This window comes from Podospora bellae-mahoneyi (genome assembly GCF_035222275.1).
Source record: "Podospora bellae-mahoneyi strain CBS 112042 chromosome 1 map unlocalized CBS112042p_1, whole genome shotgun sequence".
In the NCBI taxonomy this organism is placed as follows: domain Eukaryota; kingdom Fungi; phylum Ascomycota; class Sordariomycetes; order Sordariales; family Podosporaceae; genus Podospora; species Podospora bellae-mahoneyi.
Window position 1 is genome coordinate 5,440,583 of NW_026946359.1, and position 17,391 is coordinate 5,457,973.

The following is a 17,391-nucleotide window of genomic DNA, read 5'->3' on the forward strand; positions in this document are numbered from 1 at the left end:
AGGCAATAAGAAGCCGGCGAAGATGCTGGTGATATAGGTAAAGTTCTTGACTAAAATTCGGGATTCCAGGCAACAGGTGAACAAATGCGGTTGCGAACCCGACTGAAGTCCGAGTTCATTCGTACCTAAGCTCGATGTAAAAGGTTGAAGAGCCTCACCGTCTCACTGGGGTGCTTGGTGGTGGGTTGCGTTGCGAACAGGAAAGTGGGGATTGCTATGCAAAGACGTTGGAAGGTGGGCAGGCCTTCGAACCATCGTGAGCAGTTCTCAAATACCCTATTGAGGTCCTGCAAACCGTCACCCATATCGTTTCCATTGATGCATCCTGAGGTGAACTTGAGGCCTTTCTGACAAACAGTCTCAATTGCCGGTCTACCGGGTCTGGGCCCTGTAAATGCGGAGGAGGCCCGTGCAGGAAGCCGAACCCGAGTGTGGGGGTCAACGGCCGCAGGGGCAACCGTTGAGCACGGGATTTCGAGAGTTCCGACGACTTCAACATCAACAACGTCAACAACACCAGTGATGTGGTGACCAAGGTTTGGCACCTCTGGTGTATAAATACAGGACTCCTCGGATTCATTAATACACCTCTGTGGCTGAGGGAGACTCGTGATGTTTGATGCGCTCCAGTTAGAGAGACAGCTGAACATGGAAACGTGCAGCTTCAAGTCTCTTCGATACTGCTGCCATCCGAACGATGACCACGGTGCAGAAATGCGTTCCCAATTGGTTGGCCGGCAGAACTTTGCCAGTTCCAAACTGGAAACGTTGGTTTCCGTCCCGTCCAATACAACGGTGGCTGTTTCGGTGCAACATGTGGCAGGAGCCCCTCACTTGAACACACATCGTCAAATTCCGCCTCACCTTGAACTTCTCCTAGCACACCTCAGAAGTAACATCGAAAACCTAGGAATACACTAATTTACGCACAAATGGCCGCCCTGGTGATAGGGCTGGGCGCCGCCTCGCTCCTTCTCCTGACTTATACCTACCTCTCGCGTCTCAGCAGCATCCTGAAAAGCACCCCCGAAGCAGTATTGAAGGTGTCTCCGAAAAGATGGACCAAAGAAGAGCTGCGACAGGCATATCAGCGCCTCGAAAAGAATCTTATTACCACCAAAACCTATGCAGATCGTATTCCCCCCAAGTTGGATAGACGATACATCATCACTGGGGGCTCTGGTGCGTAGCCCGGCTCAATTGTAGGTCGCAAGATCGCTTCTAACATCAAAACCACAGGTCTTGTTGGTGGCTACATTGTCCTACAGCTTCTGGAACGTGGTCAATCTCCAGAAAGCATTCGCATCGTGGAGTTTCGGCCTCTCAACCGGGCTGACATGGTCAGTGGGCCAGCATCAACGGTCGACTTTGTCAAGGCGGACATCTCCTCAGCCGAGTCCACTAACAATGCTTTTGAGAAATCATGGCCATCCTCTGTTGCTCACCTTCCCTTGACGGTCTTTCACACAGCGGCAGTCATTGTGCCATCGGACCGGTCCAAACTCGTCTACGGTCTCTGTGAAAGTGTCAATGTTCGGGGCACCCGGAACGTCCTCGACGCAGCTCGCAAAGCCGGGGCCGATGTACTGATCTCGACATCCTCTGGCGGCGTCAGTATTCGGCCCATTGAACTCTGGATTTCACCTCTAGAGCTACTCCTGTCACCCAAGAATAAGCTCCCCGAGATAAAGAACTACCTCCAAATCATGGACGAAAAGGACTTCTTTGAGCCACCTCGCAAGCATGAGGAGCACTTTGCCAACTACGCCGTCTCCAAAGCCAGGGCTGAGAGAACAGTTTGTGGTGCCAACAGCCCCGAGCTCCGAACTGGAAGCATCAGACCAGCAAACGGTGTCTACGGGCAACCAGGCGACAATACCCTCGGTGGCTCTCTCGCCATGAGCGACTGCCCCACCTGGTGCGCGCACATCATCCAACCCTTCGTCCACGGCATCAACGTCGCCATTGCCCACCTTGACTATGAAGCCGTCCTGGCTGCTAACCCCAAAGCACCACAAGCTGGCCGCCCCTTCATGATCACCGACCCTAACCCTCCCATCAGCTACATCGACATGTATCTAGCTATCGAGACGCTGGCTACCACTCCGTTCAAGCTCATTCGTTTGCCTCCGCTGCCAATGTGGTTTCTTTCCTACATTGTCGAGTGGTACTCCCTCTTGCCGGTCAAATACCCCTTCTTGAGAAGGATTCTGCCTGAGCTCAAGGGGGATATCAAGCACATGAAGCCTGGTTTGTTCAGTGTTACCACTCACATGGTAGCTACGAACGAGAATGCCAGTCGGTCTGTTGATGAGGGGGGGTTGGGGTTTAGGGGGGTGGTGACGACCCTGGAGGGTATGGTGCAGGAGATTGTGGAGTGGAATGTCGAGCACAAGGGGGAGAAGAAGGCCAAGAAGTTCCAGACGAGTATTTCGTTTGCGGAGGAGATTGCAAAGGCGGCCGAGGCGGCGGGGGTGATGGAGAAGATGGGGAAGTGATCGTAAAGGAACGATATGCCCCTTAGGTAGGCTTTCGAAGTATTCGATAGGAACCGAATCGTTGTAATTCCAAATGATTAGCCTTCTTTGAATCATCATTCTCACAGTCATCGTGTGCTGACTTGCTGTTCTGAAGCGTCAGTCCTTTTTCCGGAGGACACGCTCAGAACTGCTGTGCGCTCATACCTCGTCCATACTCGCATCGCACATGGGCAAACTGCATGAACCTCTCGGCATCGAGTAACCACAAGCAAGGGGAGGGGGTATCAAAGAATTATATTTCCCAGTTCTGTCCCAAAATAAAAACTCCTTTGCCTGCTTCGTAAAACACAAACCCCCTTTGTCCCACGGGACGGCCCGTCCCTTCTTCCCGGCCTCTTGTGACGATGTACATCAAGCACTCAGGAGAACATCTCACCCACAGCAAACAGTAGGCTCATCAATCCCACCCCCCACCAGCCCCCCGTTCTTCACCGCCGCCGTTCCATCCGCCCCAATCACCACCGTCTTGGTCATCCAATCACACAAGAACTTGCCCAGCAACGCCCCGATCAAAATACTAATAATCACATACCCATTATAATACATGGCCAACAACATGATAATATACGCCAGCCCAAAAGTAGCAGTGTGGATCAACGAGCGGATAAGCTGCTGCAGTGGGCTCGCGCGGAAAGTGACTGTCTGAGGAGCAACCGCTTCGTTCGACGACGACGACGAGGCAGCACCGGGGCATGACGGCGCGGCGGAAGAGGGGGCAAGACCGCCGTTAGAGATCAGTGCTACCCTTGCTGCAAAGTCCCGCTGGATGTGCTCGTCGTATTCCTTGCCAATGCGGCGGAGGGCTTCGAGGAGGATGACCATCAGGATGACGCCTATACAGGTGGCCGCGAAGGCGCCGTTGGTGGTGATGTGCCATGAAGAGGAGAGGAAGCAGGCGTCGATTGTGTACCAGTTCCAGAGCATCTGTTACCCCCCCCAAAAAAAACATGGTTAGTTTACTTGCTCAGACAGAATAGCGTAATGGTGAATGGATTGGGTTTGCTGGCGCGCGCAACGTACGGAAATTTTGCAGGCGGGGCCGTCGCCCATGCCGCCGCCGTGGCCGGAGTGTGACATTGTAAGTGTTTTCAGAGGGATTAAGTTATATAAAGATATTCTTGTCGTTTGCCGCGGGTGATCCGATTTAAACGAGGGAGTGCGATCGGGAGGCTCGAGGTTCCCACGAGGAGGGAAACGATGGTGTATTTAACAGCGGCGGCGACGAGTGCGGAGCGGAGGGTGCTGTTAGTTGGCTTGAAACTGACCACGCCTCGTTGGAGAACTTGTGCACGAGGCGCGGCGAATTGCAAGAGATCAGAAGAGAAGAGAGGTGAGATGCGATTAAGCGCAGATATGCAAGACAAGCTCTGTTTATAGAACAGCTTGAGGTTAAGTCGAGGTGTGTTGTTGTCTTGTGCTGCTGCCCCTCATCCCGCGTTGGTGGTTGGGATCACCGGACCTTTTTGGACGTTGCGCAACCGAGAATCAAGACAACTAACGCTTTTCACTGTTCGGTGAGGTGCTGCCGACACCGCCCTTCGTATCTTCTCTTTGCAAGGCCCTTCATCCGCAGTCCCTATCGAAGTGGTGCAATTGCTGGGCATTTAGAGCAGATATGCGCCAGAATATCAAGGACCACAGCTTCCAAAAGCGTTCGACAGCTCGCTGCCAAGCAGGCACGGTGCGCCCCACGGCACAGGGATCACAGGATCACAGGGGGTCCCCGAGCAGGGGCGGCGATTGGGCCGCTGTCCGCTACAGCAGGGCGATCCGGGAAGTACCCCCAGCGGTACCCACTGCTGATGCAGAAACGTGCTCAAAGATGCTCACCATTTTCCTCGTGGGCACGGTGGGACATCACGAACCCCAAAAACATGAGCAGCAGGAAGGAATAACCTGATATCTATCAAGGTTCCCGAGAGCGGCGACATGGAATCCGGGCAATCCAATTCGCCGCCTTTAGCTGTTCGCTTCCAGAAAACGCCCCCCTGAAGGGCAGAATACCGAGAGCTGTACCCCGCGGATTCAGCACATGCATTTCTTGGGATTTGGGACGAGGTCTTGGAACCTGCTCGCGATTACACCAACTCCACACACATCACTTGGCGATGCTACCCGGGCGGGAAGAGGACGGCAACAGAGCCGCCAGATTCCACCTTGCAGAGACGAATTCGGAGCCCAGGTCCCGACGTAGGCATGGGGCCTAGATATATTACCAGACCGCTCCCGGGGGGTGCGGGTGGCGATGGAGTGGTATAAGGACAGACATGTCCCGGTTTGATGCCACATGGTGTTGAGACATTCTCCATTCCGGAACCTTTTGGCCGTCACCATCTCCAGCTCCCAAGTGCTGTCTCCAAGATAACTGGGAGTAGAGACAGAGCCGCCGGGCTTATCCTCCAAGCACCATGGAGTCGCTCACAACCCCAAACTCCATCCTTCGGCGTCAGCACATCCAGAACTTCTCAGAAGCCTCCCAACTAGAGCCTCACTGGGGCTACGCCTACCGTGTAGTCCCCTGCACAAACGACCCAGGGTCATGCGCCTATCTAGACGTGGTCTATGACGCCCACGATGTAGGCATGCTATACACGGGCATCTTCTGGGCCACCGTCCTGGGCATCCTCCTCATCTGGGGCATCGGTCGCCGTGTCTTCCCAGCCCGAGAACCAGTCGACGACCTCCTCGCCCAGCTATCCACCAACGAATCAACCCCCCAACGTCCCAAAACCAGCTTCCTCTCTCGTTCCTTTGGCGCGGTCGCCTCCTCCGTTAGACACCACCTCCTCCCCACCGCTCCCCTGAGGACCATCTTCGGGCACACTACCCGCCTCCAACTCGTCATCCTCGCCGTCTTGACAAGCTACCTATCCATCTGGTCCTTGGTGGGAATCGTCTACGGGAAATGGGTAACCCCCATCAAAGGCCAGCCAGCAGACGTAGTCAACACGCGCACCTCCCTCGGCCCCTGGGCCGACCGCGTCGGCGTCCTCGCCTACGCGCTCACCCCCTTATCCGTCCTCTTTGCCGCCAGAGAGTCGATCCTCTCAGCCGTCACCGGCGTCCCATACACCTCCTTCATGTTCCTTCACAAATGGACAGGCTACATCATCCTCGTGCAATCCCTCCTCCACACTCTAGGTTGGGTCCTGATCGAAGGCTGGCTGTACAAACCCCAACCCGACGTCTGGAACAAGTGGGTGGTGCAGGAATACGCCATCTGGGGCTTCGTTGCCCTCGGCCTCCTCGTCCTCCTGTGGATCTGCTCCTTCCAGTGGGTCATCAAGAACGTCACCGGGTACGAATTCTTCCGCAAGGCGCACTACGTCATGGCCATGGTCTACATTGGTGCGTTGATCGGTCACTGGGAGGAACTGCAGTGTTTTCTCGTGCCCGGTATTGTCCTCTGGGTGGTTGACCGGCTTGCCAGATTAGTGCGGATGGGGATGTTGCACTGTGGGTACCAACGCAAGGAAGGACGGTGGGGGTTTTCCAGTGCCGAGGCGGAAGCAAAGTTCTGGAAGGATGAGAGGTTTGGGGATGTGGTTCGGTTGGATTTTGAGCATCATCAGAAGGCGTGGAGTATTGGGCAGCACTTCTTTTTGTGTTTTACCGAGGGGAGTCTGTGGCAGAGTCATCCTTTTACTCCGTTGTCGCTCCCTCAGATTAACAACGTTGGGGACGTCAAGCATTCGTATATTTTTCGGGCGAAGGGGGGGGAGACGAGAAAGATTGCGAGGGTGATTGAGGAGAAGTTGAAGGAGCAGAAGGAAGGGAGGACGACGACGAATGTGGTGCTTCAGGGGCCGTATGGGGAGAATATTGTGGAGGGCTTGACGCAGGATGTGAATGTGCTTTGCGTGGCTGGCGGAACGGGGATTACCTATGTCCTGCCTGTTTTGTTGAGATTGGTGAGGGAGAAGGTGAACCCCGACAGGAAGATCGAGCTGGTCTGGGCGGTGAAGAGAAAGCAGGATCTTGAATGGGTTGAGCCAGAGTTGGAGGAGCTGAGGAGGCTGGGTGCTGCGCATGGATTGCAGATTCGAATCTTTGTTACTGCTGAGGATGTTGCTCCTGGAGTCAGGACGGCAACCGGCGATGAGAAGAAGGTGTCGGAGGATGTGGACTCCAAGTCGGTGTCTGTGGGCAGTGACGAAAGCCAGAACCAGCGGCCTGACGTCAATGTGGCTGTCAATGAGTTTGTCGCCAACGTCGCTCAGGGCTCCACGCGCGTTTTTGGTAGCGGGCCACCGAGCATGATCACGGAGCTGCGTGAGGCTGTTGCGCAAAGAAACTCTGGATCGAAGGTGTGGAAGGGTGAGGGGAGATTTGACGTTCGTCTTGTTTGCGATGATCGGTTGGAATGGTGATTGATACCCCTTTTGTTATTTGTTCTAGAATAAGCGCCGTATAATATTCATGCTTCCTTTTGAGCCTTTCTTTCCAAACCGCCTGCAGTGCCCACACACTCATGTCTCGCGATTATCTACAGATCCCCCATATCATCCCCATACATCATGTCACCTGCATCAATAGTTAGCAACAACTCACACTATGCCCATCAGACATCAGTACCCCTCGCTTTGTGCCACTCCTCAACCCAAGCCTTCACAAACTCTGCCTCCGCCTTCTGCACGTCAGCCACCGGCTTGGGCGGTAACCCAGGTCTAGTCTCATTGGGAAACAACCCATTCTCATCCCAGTGATGCACACCCTTCTCGATGAGAATAAACGGTTCGGAAACAGTGCTCTCCCGCTCGGGCAGCCCAATCCTATGAGGCGATGCCGCACGCCAGGGATCCCATTCTCCATCAACATGAGCCAGGCGAGGGTAGCTGATGTTCACACCGCCATGCTTGTTGATCCTTTCGACCTGAGAAGGAGTCGTAATGTTGAACGCCTCCCGACAGACAGTGGACGTGAACTCGAGGTTGATCAGTCGTGAGATGAGCGGGAGTTGATCAGCAGGGACACCAGAGCCGGTTTGGAGGTAGCCCCATCTAGTCGCAAAGAATGTCAGCCAGATGTTCAAGATTGCAAGAACAGAAGAATGACTCACTCGAAACAATACTGATAAGCCCACAGCCTCCACTCCTGCGTGATATCATCCTGCTGGTAAAACTTCGAATCATAATTCGTGAAGCACTCGTCCTGGCTCTTCCCTCTTCGTTTGCACCCTTTTACAGCTGTGGCATCGACATACCCAATGTAATTGAGCAGCTGATTCACTAGCTTCACTTCATCATAGCCACCCACGGCGAGAAGTTCTTTTGCCTCCTCTTCCCGCTCGGCGATCCCGGTGTAGAGGACCTCGGTCGAGCTGATATTCCCACAGTAATGTCCAAACTCGGTACTGTTGACCGCCGGATCCCAATTCAAGCCTTGAAGTCCGGCTATTCCCTGGGCAATGGCATTGGCAAAGTCATCGTTTCTGGTGATATTGCCTAGCCCAAAGATATTCTTGACCCGTTGTGGGTATTCGGTGTCAGTGTGGTTGATCAACACATTATCGATCGCATGAGTAAGCTTCTGAGTAGCCTCTATACATTCCCTAGGTCCATAAATCCGGGCGGCCTCGTAGTACTCCCAATAGTCATAGATTGCCTCGGGAACACCAGAGGAGGCAATGGCGCCCCAATAGACGTCTGGGTAGAGCTTGCGGAGAAAGGCAACGACTGATCCGGCGTAGGAGCCACCGTAGGCAATGTAAGGGACGTTGTGTGAGGTCAGGTTCAAGTGTTCAAGGCCGGGAAAGACGACATTTTGGGCAAAGTATGCTTGATCAGCTAGGGCTTGATCCGTAGTCAAGAAGCGAAGGTTTTTGGTGCTGAAGTCGTCAGTGGGGTGACTTTCGCCGTAGTAGCGGTGTTCAAAAATGACACCCAACCCGTTTGTTGCCTGGGAGAGCTGGGCTACGATGCCCTTTTGCAGATATCGAAGACGACCAGCCCCGTCGGTCTCACCGCCTTGGAGGACGATGACCGGACCGCCGGGTTGGTAGTGGCTCGCGTCGAACCAGTATCGGAGAAGGAAGGTCTCGTTGGTGTGTGGTTCATAGATGGAGTCATTGTGGAAGTGATCAATGGGCATTTGGATGGTTTGGGCTGGGTAGAGCTTTTCAAGGTCGGTGTCTCTGGGGTGGATGAGGGCAGTTCTCATCTCTCGCTCCTCCATCTGGAATTGGTGTCAACCAACGAGCTCACACATGCATGAAATTGGGACCACTCACCTGCTCCTTGAAGTCCCCCAGAGTCAAGGAAGTCCTAAAACCCTTGTATCCATTTACAACAGGCGCAACAAGCGCCACGCTGGCCAGGAGATATTGTAATATCGCCATCTTGTGTCATGCACTCAAACCACCAACAGGATGAAATACCTACTCACCTGTCTTGGCCCAAGGGGCTTATTCCACCCCTTATACCCCACTCTCACCCAGAGGTCAGTCCCTCTCTCCTCAAGTCTCCGCCTTTTCCTTGTGCAATCCTCCAGGGTCGTCGGCCTTGCACAGCACACAAGGCCCGGGAATAATTCGCCCTGGTGAGATGGATAAGCGGGTGCAAACAGGGAAGGTAACACGCAACTCACTTGTCGTTGGACCTCAGCTTCCTGATCAGGTCAGGAGGATCGTCCGAGGTGGTGGTGATGTTGGAGTTCGTATGCTGTGTTTACATCAGCGCGTTGCAGGAGGGAGGACGACATCGGTGAGCGAAGTTGAGGTCAAGGTGGATGTGCTGTTCGGCAGTTCTCGACGCCCACCGGGAGGACCCTGTCGCAATCGCTTGGCTCCCCGCATGGCGCTCAAACAGCCGCTGCCAAGGACGATATGTACAGGGGGGGTGGGGGTCAATTGAAGATGGGATGATGGTGAAGTCCGATGAAGCTTCTTTTTGATGGAAAGGAACAGACAAGACATTAAACCCTTCACAAATGACCCCTTTCATCATCTAAGCAAAATCCAATTTTTTACTTCCCTCCCCCCCCCAGGACATCAAACCTGAAGCAATCCCGCCCAATCTCTGGGACACCACCCCTCAACTCCAATCAACAACCGTAGCATCCTTATAACACCTCACATTAACTGCATGATCATGACTCGAATGGCTCCCCGCCGGCAACTCATTCAACTCTGCACACTGCGGCACCAACTCAACCTCCACACAACCATCCGGCTTCTCCCCCCCTTCATACACATACTGCAACGTCAAAAAGTTCCGGTGATAATACGGCACCGTCGCATTACAAACCAGGTACGTCCCCTCCCCCAACCCATTCACCAACGCCGCATTCACCTCCGGGTCCCCATCCACAGTATTATAACTCCCCGGCCCAGCATTGATGGCAATATTGTCAACCGGCGCCGTGGGGTCCTGCACCAGAATCCCAAACGGGGTCAGGGGCGTGGCAGAGTCAAAGATGACGGTTGTCTCCCCGTCTTCAACCTGGTCTAGGGTTCCATTTTCGTAAAAGACGTGTCCGTCGGTGAGGGTGGTGGAGATGGTCGCTACGCGGAAGCCGGGGCCGGCGTGGATGCTGTTGACTGCGGCGTTGTTGACGGTGGGGGTGAAGTCGGCGTCGGGGTTGGTGACGTGCACGACGAGGATGAAGCCCGGAGAGAAGTCGTTGGGTGTTCTGGCACTGCCTGTGGCCATGGCTGCTGTTGCCAGGGCGAGGGTGGTGAGGATGGAAGAGGTGTACATTTTGATGACGGTCGAGAGTCTAAAGGTAGGTAATTCGTTGGCGATATGAGTGATGTCAACATTGGGGAAAAGAGAGACGGCAAAAAGAAGGAATGCTGTCTTTATGTCCATGACATGTCGTCTCCACGCCTGCCACTTAGCTCGGGTGATTATCCTCGATCCAGGTATTTGCGGGGTTGGCCACGGGAATGGGCGAGCTCAATCACAACCTCATCCGCGATTGTGTAAATTGCTCTAGTATTCACGGCGACCAAGGAGACATCTCGGCCATACACGGTGTGAATCGTTGCATGTTGGCCGTGACACCAGACGTTCTCAGACGTGGGGTCCATCGATACGAGGAGTTTGAGAGCGGGCGGGTTGAAGATCGCCAAAAACGAGGGACGATGTCACGCTGGTGGTGCCGGCAGGGGAATGACGGCATACGACCCGTAGGGACAGAGGTAGGACCAGCACACTTCAGAAACCGCCTGTGCCAACCAGTGAAGAGGGCAGCCGAGGGTGACCAAATTCAGCAACAGCAGCAGTCCACGGCAATATTTCGAGGAACGACTGACTGAGAAACCGTTGCAGGTTCCAATATTCAAGGGCCCCTACATTCAAGTAGATACAAATGGACCCTGGTGTCACTGAGGGTCGATGAAGTTACCGTGCAAGCTTTGAGTTCAACTGCTTCTCAATCACTTCTAAGTTGTGCGGTTCGCGGCGGGCTAACGAAGTCTTGAACAAGACAATAGGTTCAAAGGGAAAGGTCTCGCAGAAGTATCCCAAGCCACGGCCGTCATTTCTCCATTGGTTTGGGACCAAGCAAGCGCCTCATGTAAGCTTATTTCGACCCCGTTGAGGACTTACCAACATATTGGTGGGGCTTATCAATTGTCCTCGAACAGGCCGGGAGATCCGAGACAGCGACGGGGACATCGTGGGTATGGCCTTCTGGGGTCTTTCACTGTCTCGGGTTGTATGTTCCTGTATCATGGGTTGGCAGTCACCCATCTGATGGTGTCCATGTGAAATGTTTGATATGTGCTCTCCTATTTCCAGATCTCATCAACAAGTAAATAAAGTAACCGGTAATATCACTAGGCAAATGGATATCCAAAACCACCGTGCAAACCCAACACGCTCACCCAACATTATCCAGGAAACGAAACCCCTGATTACCTCGCCCAGTATCATGGCAACCCGAGGTGCCAAAACGCTACCAAACCATCCCGTGACTTCCCTTGCCCACTCTAGCCTGGCCAAGCCGCTTTTTCTCCCTCACTTTGTTCCCCCTCAGCAAATCCTTCAGTCCCATCAGGAATACGCTGATGAGCGTAACACCAATGACAAGTGCTATTGACAGTATAACAATAATGGGGAAATACAACGACACGTTCATGAAACGCTTCCATCCCTCCGGGCCAGGAATGTCGTAGTTCGTCTCATTGGCAACCTCGATAGCAGCAAGCGTCACCTGCATCGAGTTCAGAATGACCGAGCACACCGCAAATGCCGTGATCAAGGGCGCAAGAATATGTGACAAGAACGAGCCCCACTGCGGCAACAGGTGGAAGTACGCAAGGTTGAAGCGGAAGAACATGGCGGCCCGGTTGATGCGTGTGAGGCGGAGCTCGCCGTACTTGAAACGGCGACTGACATGCTTGTCGCCCACCAACGAGAAGGGCTCGATAAACTCGCACCATTCCTCATAAGTCGGAAACTTCCCATTGTCCTTCCGTGGCATGAGCTTCTTCTTGCAGGCCTCGTGGAAATCGATCTCGAACCGGATAATGTGGTAGTAGCTGCGCATGAAACCGAGAGAAGCACGGTAGACTTCGGGGTCGGCATGTGCGATGTACATCCAGAAAGCCCTGGAAAAGAAATATGGGGGGATGGGCTTCATGAAAATTGTCTCGTAATACCACACCAAATGAAGCCCTGGCTCTTCATCCACCACAATCCTCCGGGTATGGGCGGCATGATGGTGGAGTGCGTTGATGTGGTCGTAGGCGGGTGTTTGGACGAAGATGTAGCGCATCAAGGGAAGAAGCTGATCTAGCTTATCCGTGAGATGCCATCGACGTAAATAGCCATCAACCTTGCCCTCGGGGCCATCGACATGTCGTGTACGCTCACCAAGTCGTATGCGTGGCTGGCCAGGCAGGTATGCTTTGTTTGGGTCTTTGGACTTGAGCAACCATGTCGTTGGTCGCTTCGAGTCTGTGTTTTCCCCATCTTCAACCCGTACATACTCCAGTTGTGTATTTAGTTCTATCGCCAATCCCTCGAACTCGAAAGACGTATGTGCGCCGCCATTTGCATATGGAGGGTGGTTTATATTGGCCTCAACCGCCGTTGGACTTAGTACGGGATTAACTTCTTTGAGATCAGGCGTAGGGGTTGATAGAGAGACTGATGGTGGTGATGGACGGGGTTTTGCTGGTTGTCGTGGTTGTGTCTCTGTCGGCGTCTGAGTCGCAGCCATGGTTTGGCTCTCGGGGAGACTACCCGGTAGGTTCGGGGTTTGGGCAACGGGGCTCGATTTGCGGGACGTCGTCGATCGGTGGAGAAGTGGCGGTTGTGAGCAAGAAGCGCAAAGCCAGGCGAAGGTTATTATTCGAAAAGCCTTTTAGCTTCTTTACGTCTTTTATGTTGGTGAGATGGGCCAATGTCAAGAGACAGCTTGCGCATTTTTTGGAGCAAACGGCGTTGGGCTGCTGAGGAACATGAGAACCGGGGTGCGCGCGCTGTTGGCAGTCGGCATGGCACAGGTGACAGGGTTCAGCTGAGGGCCCATGTGCGCCAAGGTGTTACCACAGGTATGGTTCTTGGTGCATATTGGTTCAAGAGCCACCTCCCGTTTGGCTGACGACGCGGCAGGCGCCGCCTGACCCACCATCTCCAGACGAGGTGGTGCTTTACATCACTGCATCCAACTGCCGCATCCTTCGATCAAAATGCTGATAACATACAGTGATCGATGATGGATGCTGTGTAAAGAAAGTCTTCAAGCTGGAATCTGAAAAAGTAGAGTTTGGTCAGGCGAAACAAGAATCCAACCACCACTCAAACCAACGTCTCTTTCAGCTGGGAGCCTTGACCAGGCAGACTGGCGGTGTAAACCTGAACTCCGGCTGACATTCATGGCCACCGCAAGCAGACAAAGAAAACTAGAACATGCAGCAAAAGATGTCGTTTGATTATTTGCAGAAAAAACAACCCGACAACGAAAAAAATATGAGAATGATATCTGCCCACCACCGCCCAAAGAATATGCCAATACGCCGTCTGTCCAACCTCCAGCTCATACTGGTACGACAGTATCCCGAATCTGCCGATCGATACCCCAAAGTCTGGTTAGAGCCCGGAGATATCAGTCGTCATCCAACGTCAAGTCAATCACCTCGGTCGCCAGTCTCTTGACGCCTCAAGGTGTTGAGTATGGTGGCCTAATCCGAGCGTGGCGCTCTACCTGCACGGCCATGACAGGGGGGAGCCGAGTTGTGGATGTGTTGATGCGGGCTGGCAGATATTGGAGCCAGCACTCGCGAAGTAGCCGGAGTAACGGCAGAATGTCGAGAAGATGATGGGGTCAGCACCGTGGGATTGCCCATCTTGCCGCTAGGCACAGGCGTGGGAGGCTGCGACCTTGTTGAGCCAGGTGTTGGCTTCGCCCCATGTATGTCTTTCAACGCTCCTCTAGCTTGTACCCCTCTGATCCGCCTCGGCCTTCATTTTCTTGAGGTTCTCATTTATCAACTGGCGTGCTCTTTGTCTTGCTTGACGGTCATCCCCAGTGACCATCATCGCCAGCCCTGTCATCGCCTTTTTGAGTTTCCCTCGCCTTCTGTCTTTCTTCAGCCTCCTTGGCAGCATGCTTTTCCCTAATTGCAGCACGCTTTGCCTCGATTTCCTCGAGCGCTTTCTCGACCTCTTGGGCGGCAAGGAGCGCCGTTTTGTGCTTCATCTTTGCTGCAACAAATATCGGCGCAACCGAGTTGGTTTTCTTGTTGGTTTTCTGGTTTCTCTCCTGATTCCTTTCCTCGTTCCTTTCCATCTTCTTCCTGTACCGTACCTCCATGAGGAATTTTTCGATCATCTCATGCTCCTTGGACTCGTGCATTGCTAGCAAAGCCTACGCACCTTCGACCTTGTTCTTAACCCCAAGTCGAAGGTTCGCCCTTTGAGCGGCAGCATCGACCCAAACCCGGCGAGTCGCTTCAATGGTTCTGGTCCAAGGCGCTCGAGTTGTTTCTCCAAGGCTGTACAGGCGTATGTTCAAAAGTTGGACCAAGTAATTATAGCCTCTCCGATCTCTATCGTTTATTGTATGAGGATCGCAGGTGGGTGTATTGCCAGTGGTTGCCTGTGTTGTGCCCTGCTGTTGACACTCAACCATGGCACTGGGTGCTTGTGAAGGCACGTCAGGCTTGGGCACTTGCTAGGGAGGCTGGGGTGGGTTGCTGGTCGAGACGCCCATGTTGCCGGCTGTTCGGTGTTGGGTTTCTTCTTCAGATCAGGCACCCCAAATATATGGAAGCTTCCTCGGTTATCGGGTGGGTTCTGATACAGCTGGTCGCCAACACTATAACGTTTATGGGCAATGGGATACAAGGCTGGAGGGGTTGCCTGAACTGGCGCATGATCTCTTATCTTTCTTGATTGTGGGGTTACCTCCCTAACATGGAATTATTTGCCGCCTTTCTTTGGCCCGAAAAACTCCGCCGGCAGCTCGAAACTAGGATCAAGCTCCTCCTTCATAGCTTTCACAGAAGCTGCAACAGCATTGTATCCAGACGCAAACGCCACCATCTCCGGGGGAGTTTCTAGTCATATTGTCAACGAGCCTCCATATTTTTCAGTATGGCGTACTTACTTGGAACTTGACCTTCCGGGAAATAGGGTTTCAGATCCTCCAAGACGAGATGTCCTTGGTCCATGCCAACACTACTCAATATTTGGATAGCTGATGCTCGATTCCTCCGGACTTTCTCATATATTTCCAGTCGCCTTTCAATGTCTGCTAAATTTGAAGCGCCATACAGAACAATTCCTAGAACACAACCATCCTCGAGTCCTTGGGCGCCTCCTTGGCCCTGATCTACGTAATTGTTAGTTTGAAGATAGTTATATGATAAGTTCCAGGGGTCACTTACGGGGCAGCATTGGGTGAGCAGCATCACCTACCAGAACAAGCCTTTCACGGTGCCAACTTGGGATCGGACGTCTGTTTAAAAGCGGCCAGCGTTTGACCTCGGTGGCTTTCCTATTCAACAGTCAACTTCATTATTTCCCAAAGCATATAAGGGTCAACAAACCCAATCACAGCTCTCAGCTTAGGACTGAAAACCTCTGCACCAAAGGTTTCTAGAACGCTATTTTTATCCACCTTTGCCAAATAGTCTTCCCTAGTGGCTGTTGCCATGGCAGGATCATGATACAGACCTACAAAGTTGTGGATCTCGCGGCTGATAACAGAGTCAGCAGAGCGGATTACAAAAGAAACGTTTTCGCTTACTCTCGACATGGATACGAAACTATCCTTCTACTTGTTGCATTGTGGGTGATAATCCGCATGCTAACCTTCCTACTGTGCTCGTCTTCATGCCACCATCGAGTTTCAGGGTCTTCAGCCAACGAAGCGGCTGGAATCAGAAAACGGAAACAGGTGTTATAATAGGCAGAGGGCGATGGCTCAATCTTGCTCCCTAGCACCACCTCCGTGGCTAGTGAGTGAACCCCATCTGCTCCGACGACAAGGTCAGCAGAGAGTACACCTCCGTCGGCGAGGGTGATGGAGGGAGTGGCAGGGTCCTTCAATCTGTCAGCCAAATTTGGCAACAAATAGGGTTTATACTACCCACATATCGCACAACTGCACGTTGCAAGTGAAGTACCACTGGAGTTCCAGGCCCCTCAACTGCTGTCGCCTTCCTCCTCAACCAAGCATGCAAGTCAACACGGTGGGAAAGCCACAGGTCATAGCCATATCGGGCGCGATTTTGTTCTTGAGGAACAGCAAACAGAGTGTTCAAAGTAAGAGGGTCGAGAAAGGCCATTTCATCTGCCTTGACAAAGCGTTCGGCGACTGGGTCAAGTCCCCATTCAAGGAGAAAGCGAGATGCGTTAGGGGGTACGGTGATGGCGGCTCCGACTTCGTTGTTTGCTGATGTGCGCTCGTAGATCTCTACCCGGTGACCAGTTCGTCGCAAAGAGACCGCTGCTGACAGCCCGGCGATTCCAGCGCCGACGATGATGATGTGAAGCGACATTTTACGGTGACAGGTGAGACCCATGCGCAAGTACTACTCTGGCAATTTGAGGGCCGTGGGGACCTTTAAATGCGCTGAGTTGGAAATTCTGGGCCAAACGACTCGTACGACGTTGAATCATGTGGTTGCAATCCCGTGGGGGAACTCCCGCACTGATTTGTTCAACATGGCTGCATGGCTCTTTTATGTGATTTCACTATTTGCAGAGAAAATATGCTTCTATGCCAATATTTCTCAGCGCTAGTGCTGCACAACACATCTGTTGAAGATTTGGGCAGCACTTGCATGCATAACACATACTTACTTTTGCCGTTGGTAATATACGGAAAAAGGTAGGTGCCTATAAAAGTTAGAAAACCTAGTTATATTGAACTATTGATTAAAGACTAGGGAAAGATAAAAGAAACCTAACTAAAAACTAAAAGAAAGTCGATTTAAGTAAACTAAAAATACTAGTACAAGCTAAAATGCTTTAGAATAGTTTATTAGGCCTAAAATTACTTAGCATTACAAAGCTTTTTGTATTTTTTTATGAATAAATGGAATAGTTTTATTATTATAGTACTAATTTAAGTAAAAGATTTATATCTTAAACTTAATTAACTTAGTATAATGTAACGAACCTCTATCCGGAACCTCTGAAAAGGATACTAGCTAAAAACACTTCTGAACAATTCTAGTTCGGTACAGCTAGTGAGATGGTGAGAAAACACACAAAACAACCACAACACCACACATATACCCTTAACAGGTCTCTGAATGAACACACCTGCGTGACAGTGGCTCGCTCACAGGCCGCACTTCACGTAGGACAAAGAAAAGACTCTGTGGGCTCGCAGGCCACACAATAAGCACCGGATTGGCCTGATTAGAGGGCCAGAACTGCCTGCACGCATG

At 52.6% G+C, this 17,391-nt stretch overlaps 8 protein-coding genes across 8 annotated transcripts; 2 read left to right on the forward strand and 6 right to left on the reverse strand.

Moving 5' to 3' along the window:
• The first annotated feature begins 298 nt into the window (after nt 1–298).
• On the forward strand, nt 299–2,712 carry QC761_116390 (uncharacterized protein). The gene is made up of 3 exons (XM_062874906.1): nt 299–1,182; nt 1,240–2,524; nt 2,635–2,712. Exons 1-2 carry the CDS (start codon nt 933–935, stop codon nt 2,496–2,498), a joined length of 1,509 nt encoding a protein of 502 aa, XP_062738114.1. The 5' UTR covers nt 299–932; the 3' UTR covers nt 2,499–2,524; nt 2,635–2,712.
• Nucleotides 2,713–2,718: 6 nt separating this feature from the next.
• Nucleotides 2,719–4,323, reverse strand: QC761_116400 (uncharacterized protein). Its single transcript, XM_062874907.1, has 2 exons — nt 3,561–4,323; nt 2,719–3,464 (listed from the first exon to the last, which is right to left on the reverse strand). The coding sequence occupies exons 1-2, from the start codon at nt 3,615–3,617 to the stop codon at nt 2,913–2,915; spliced, it is 609 nt and encodes a 202-aa protein (XP_062738115.1). The 5' UTR covers nt 3,618–4,323; the 3' UTR covers nt 2,719–2,912.
• A 625-nt stretch (nt 4,324–4,948) lies between these two features.
• QC761_116410 (uncharacterized protein) lies at nt 4,949–6,910 on the forward strand (the record flags this gene model as incomplete). Its single annotated transcript, XM_062874908.1, has 1 exon — nt 4,949–6,910. One exon carries the CDS (start codon nt 4,949–4,951, stop codon nt 6,908–6,910), a length of 1,962 nt encoding a protein of 653 aa, XP_062738116.1.
• QC761_116420 (uncharacterized protein) lies at nt 6,907–8,877 on the reverse strand (the record flags this gene model as incomplete). The annotated part of the gene is made up of 3 exons (XM_062874909.1): nt 6,907–7,540; nt 7,600–8,714; nt 8,770–8,877. The coding sequence occupies 3 exons, from the start codon at nt 8,875–8,877 to the stop codon at nt 7,102–7,104; spliced, it is 1,662 nt and encodes a 553-aa protein (XP_062738117.1). The 3' UTR covers nt 6,907–7,101.
• A 91-nt stretch (nt 8,878–8,968) lies between these two features.
• QC761_116425 (uncharacterized protein) lies at nt 8,969–11,136 on the reverse strand (the record flags this gene model as incomplete). The annotated part of the gene is made up of 2 exons (XM_062874910.1): nt 9,735–11,136; nt 8,969–9,074 (listed from the first exon to the last, which is right to left on the reverse strand). Exons 1-2 carry the CDS (start codon nt 10,346–10,348, stop codon nt 8,969–8,971), a joined length of 720 nt encoding a protein of 239 aa, XP_062738118.1. The 5' UTR covers nt 10,349–11,136.
• A 302-nt stretch (nt 11,137–11,438) lies between these two features.
• Nucleotides 11,439–12,707, reverse strand: QC761_116430 (uncharacterized protein; the record flags this gene model as incomplete). Its single annotated transcript, XM_062874911.1, has 1 exon — nt 11,439–12,707. The coding sequence occupies one exon, from the start codon at nt 12,705–12,707 to the stop codon at nt 11,439–11,441; it is 1,269 nt and encodes a 422-aa protein (XP_062738119.1).
• Nucleotides 12,708–14,009: 1,302 nt separating this feature from the next.
• Nucleotides 14,010–14,345, reverse strand: QC761_116432 (uncharacterized protein; the record flags this gene model as incomplete). Its single annotated transcript, XM_062874912.1, has 1 exon — nt 14,010–14,345. One exon carries the CDS (start codon nt 14,343–14,345, stop codon nt 14,010–14,012), a length of 336 nt encoding a protein of 111 aa, XP_062738120.1.
• A 518-nt stretch (nt 14,346–14,863) lies between these two features.
• Nucleotides 14,864–16,556, reverse strand: QC761_116440 (uncharacterized protein). Its single transcript, XM_062874913.1, has 6 exons — nt 16,087–16,556; nt 15,741–16,036; nt 15,541–15,690; nt 15,379–15,488; nt 15,099–15,323; nt 14,864–15,048 (listed from the first exon to the last, which is right to left on the reverse strand). The coding sequence occupies exons 1-6, from the start codon at nt 16,516–16,518 to the stop codon at nt 14,912–14,914; spliced, it is 1,350 nt and encodes a 449-aa protein (XP_062738121.1). The 5' UTR covers nt 16,519–16,556; the 3' UTR covers nt 14,864–14,911.
• Nucleotides 16,557–17,391: the final 835 nt, after the last annotated feature.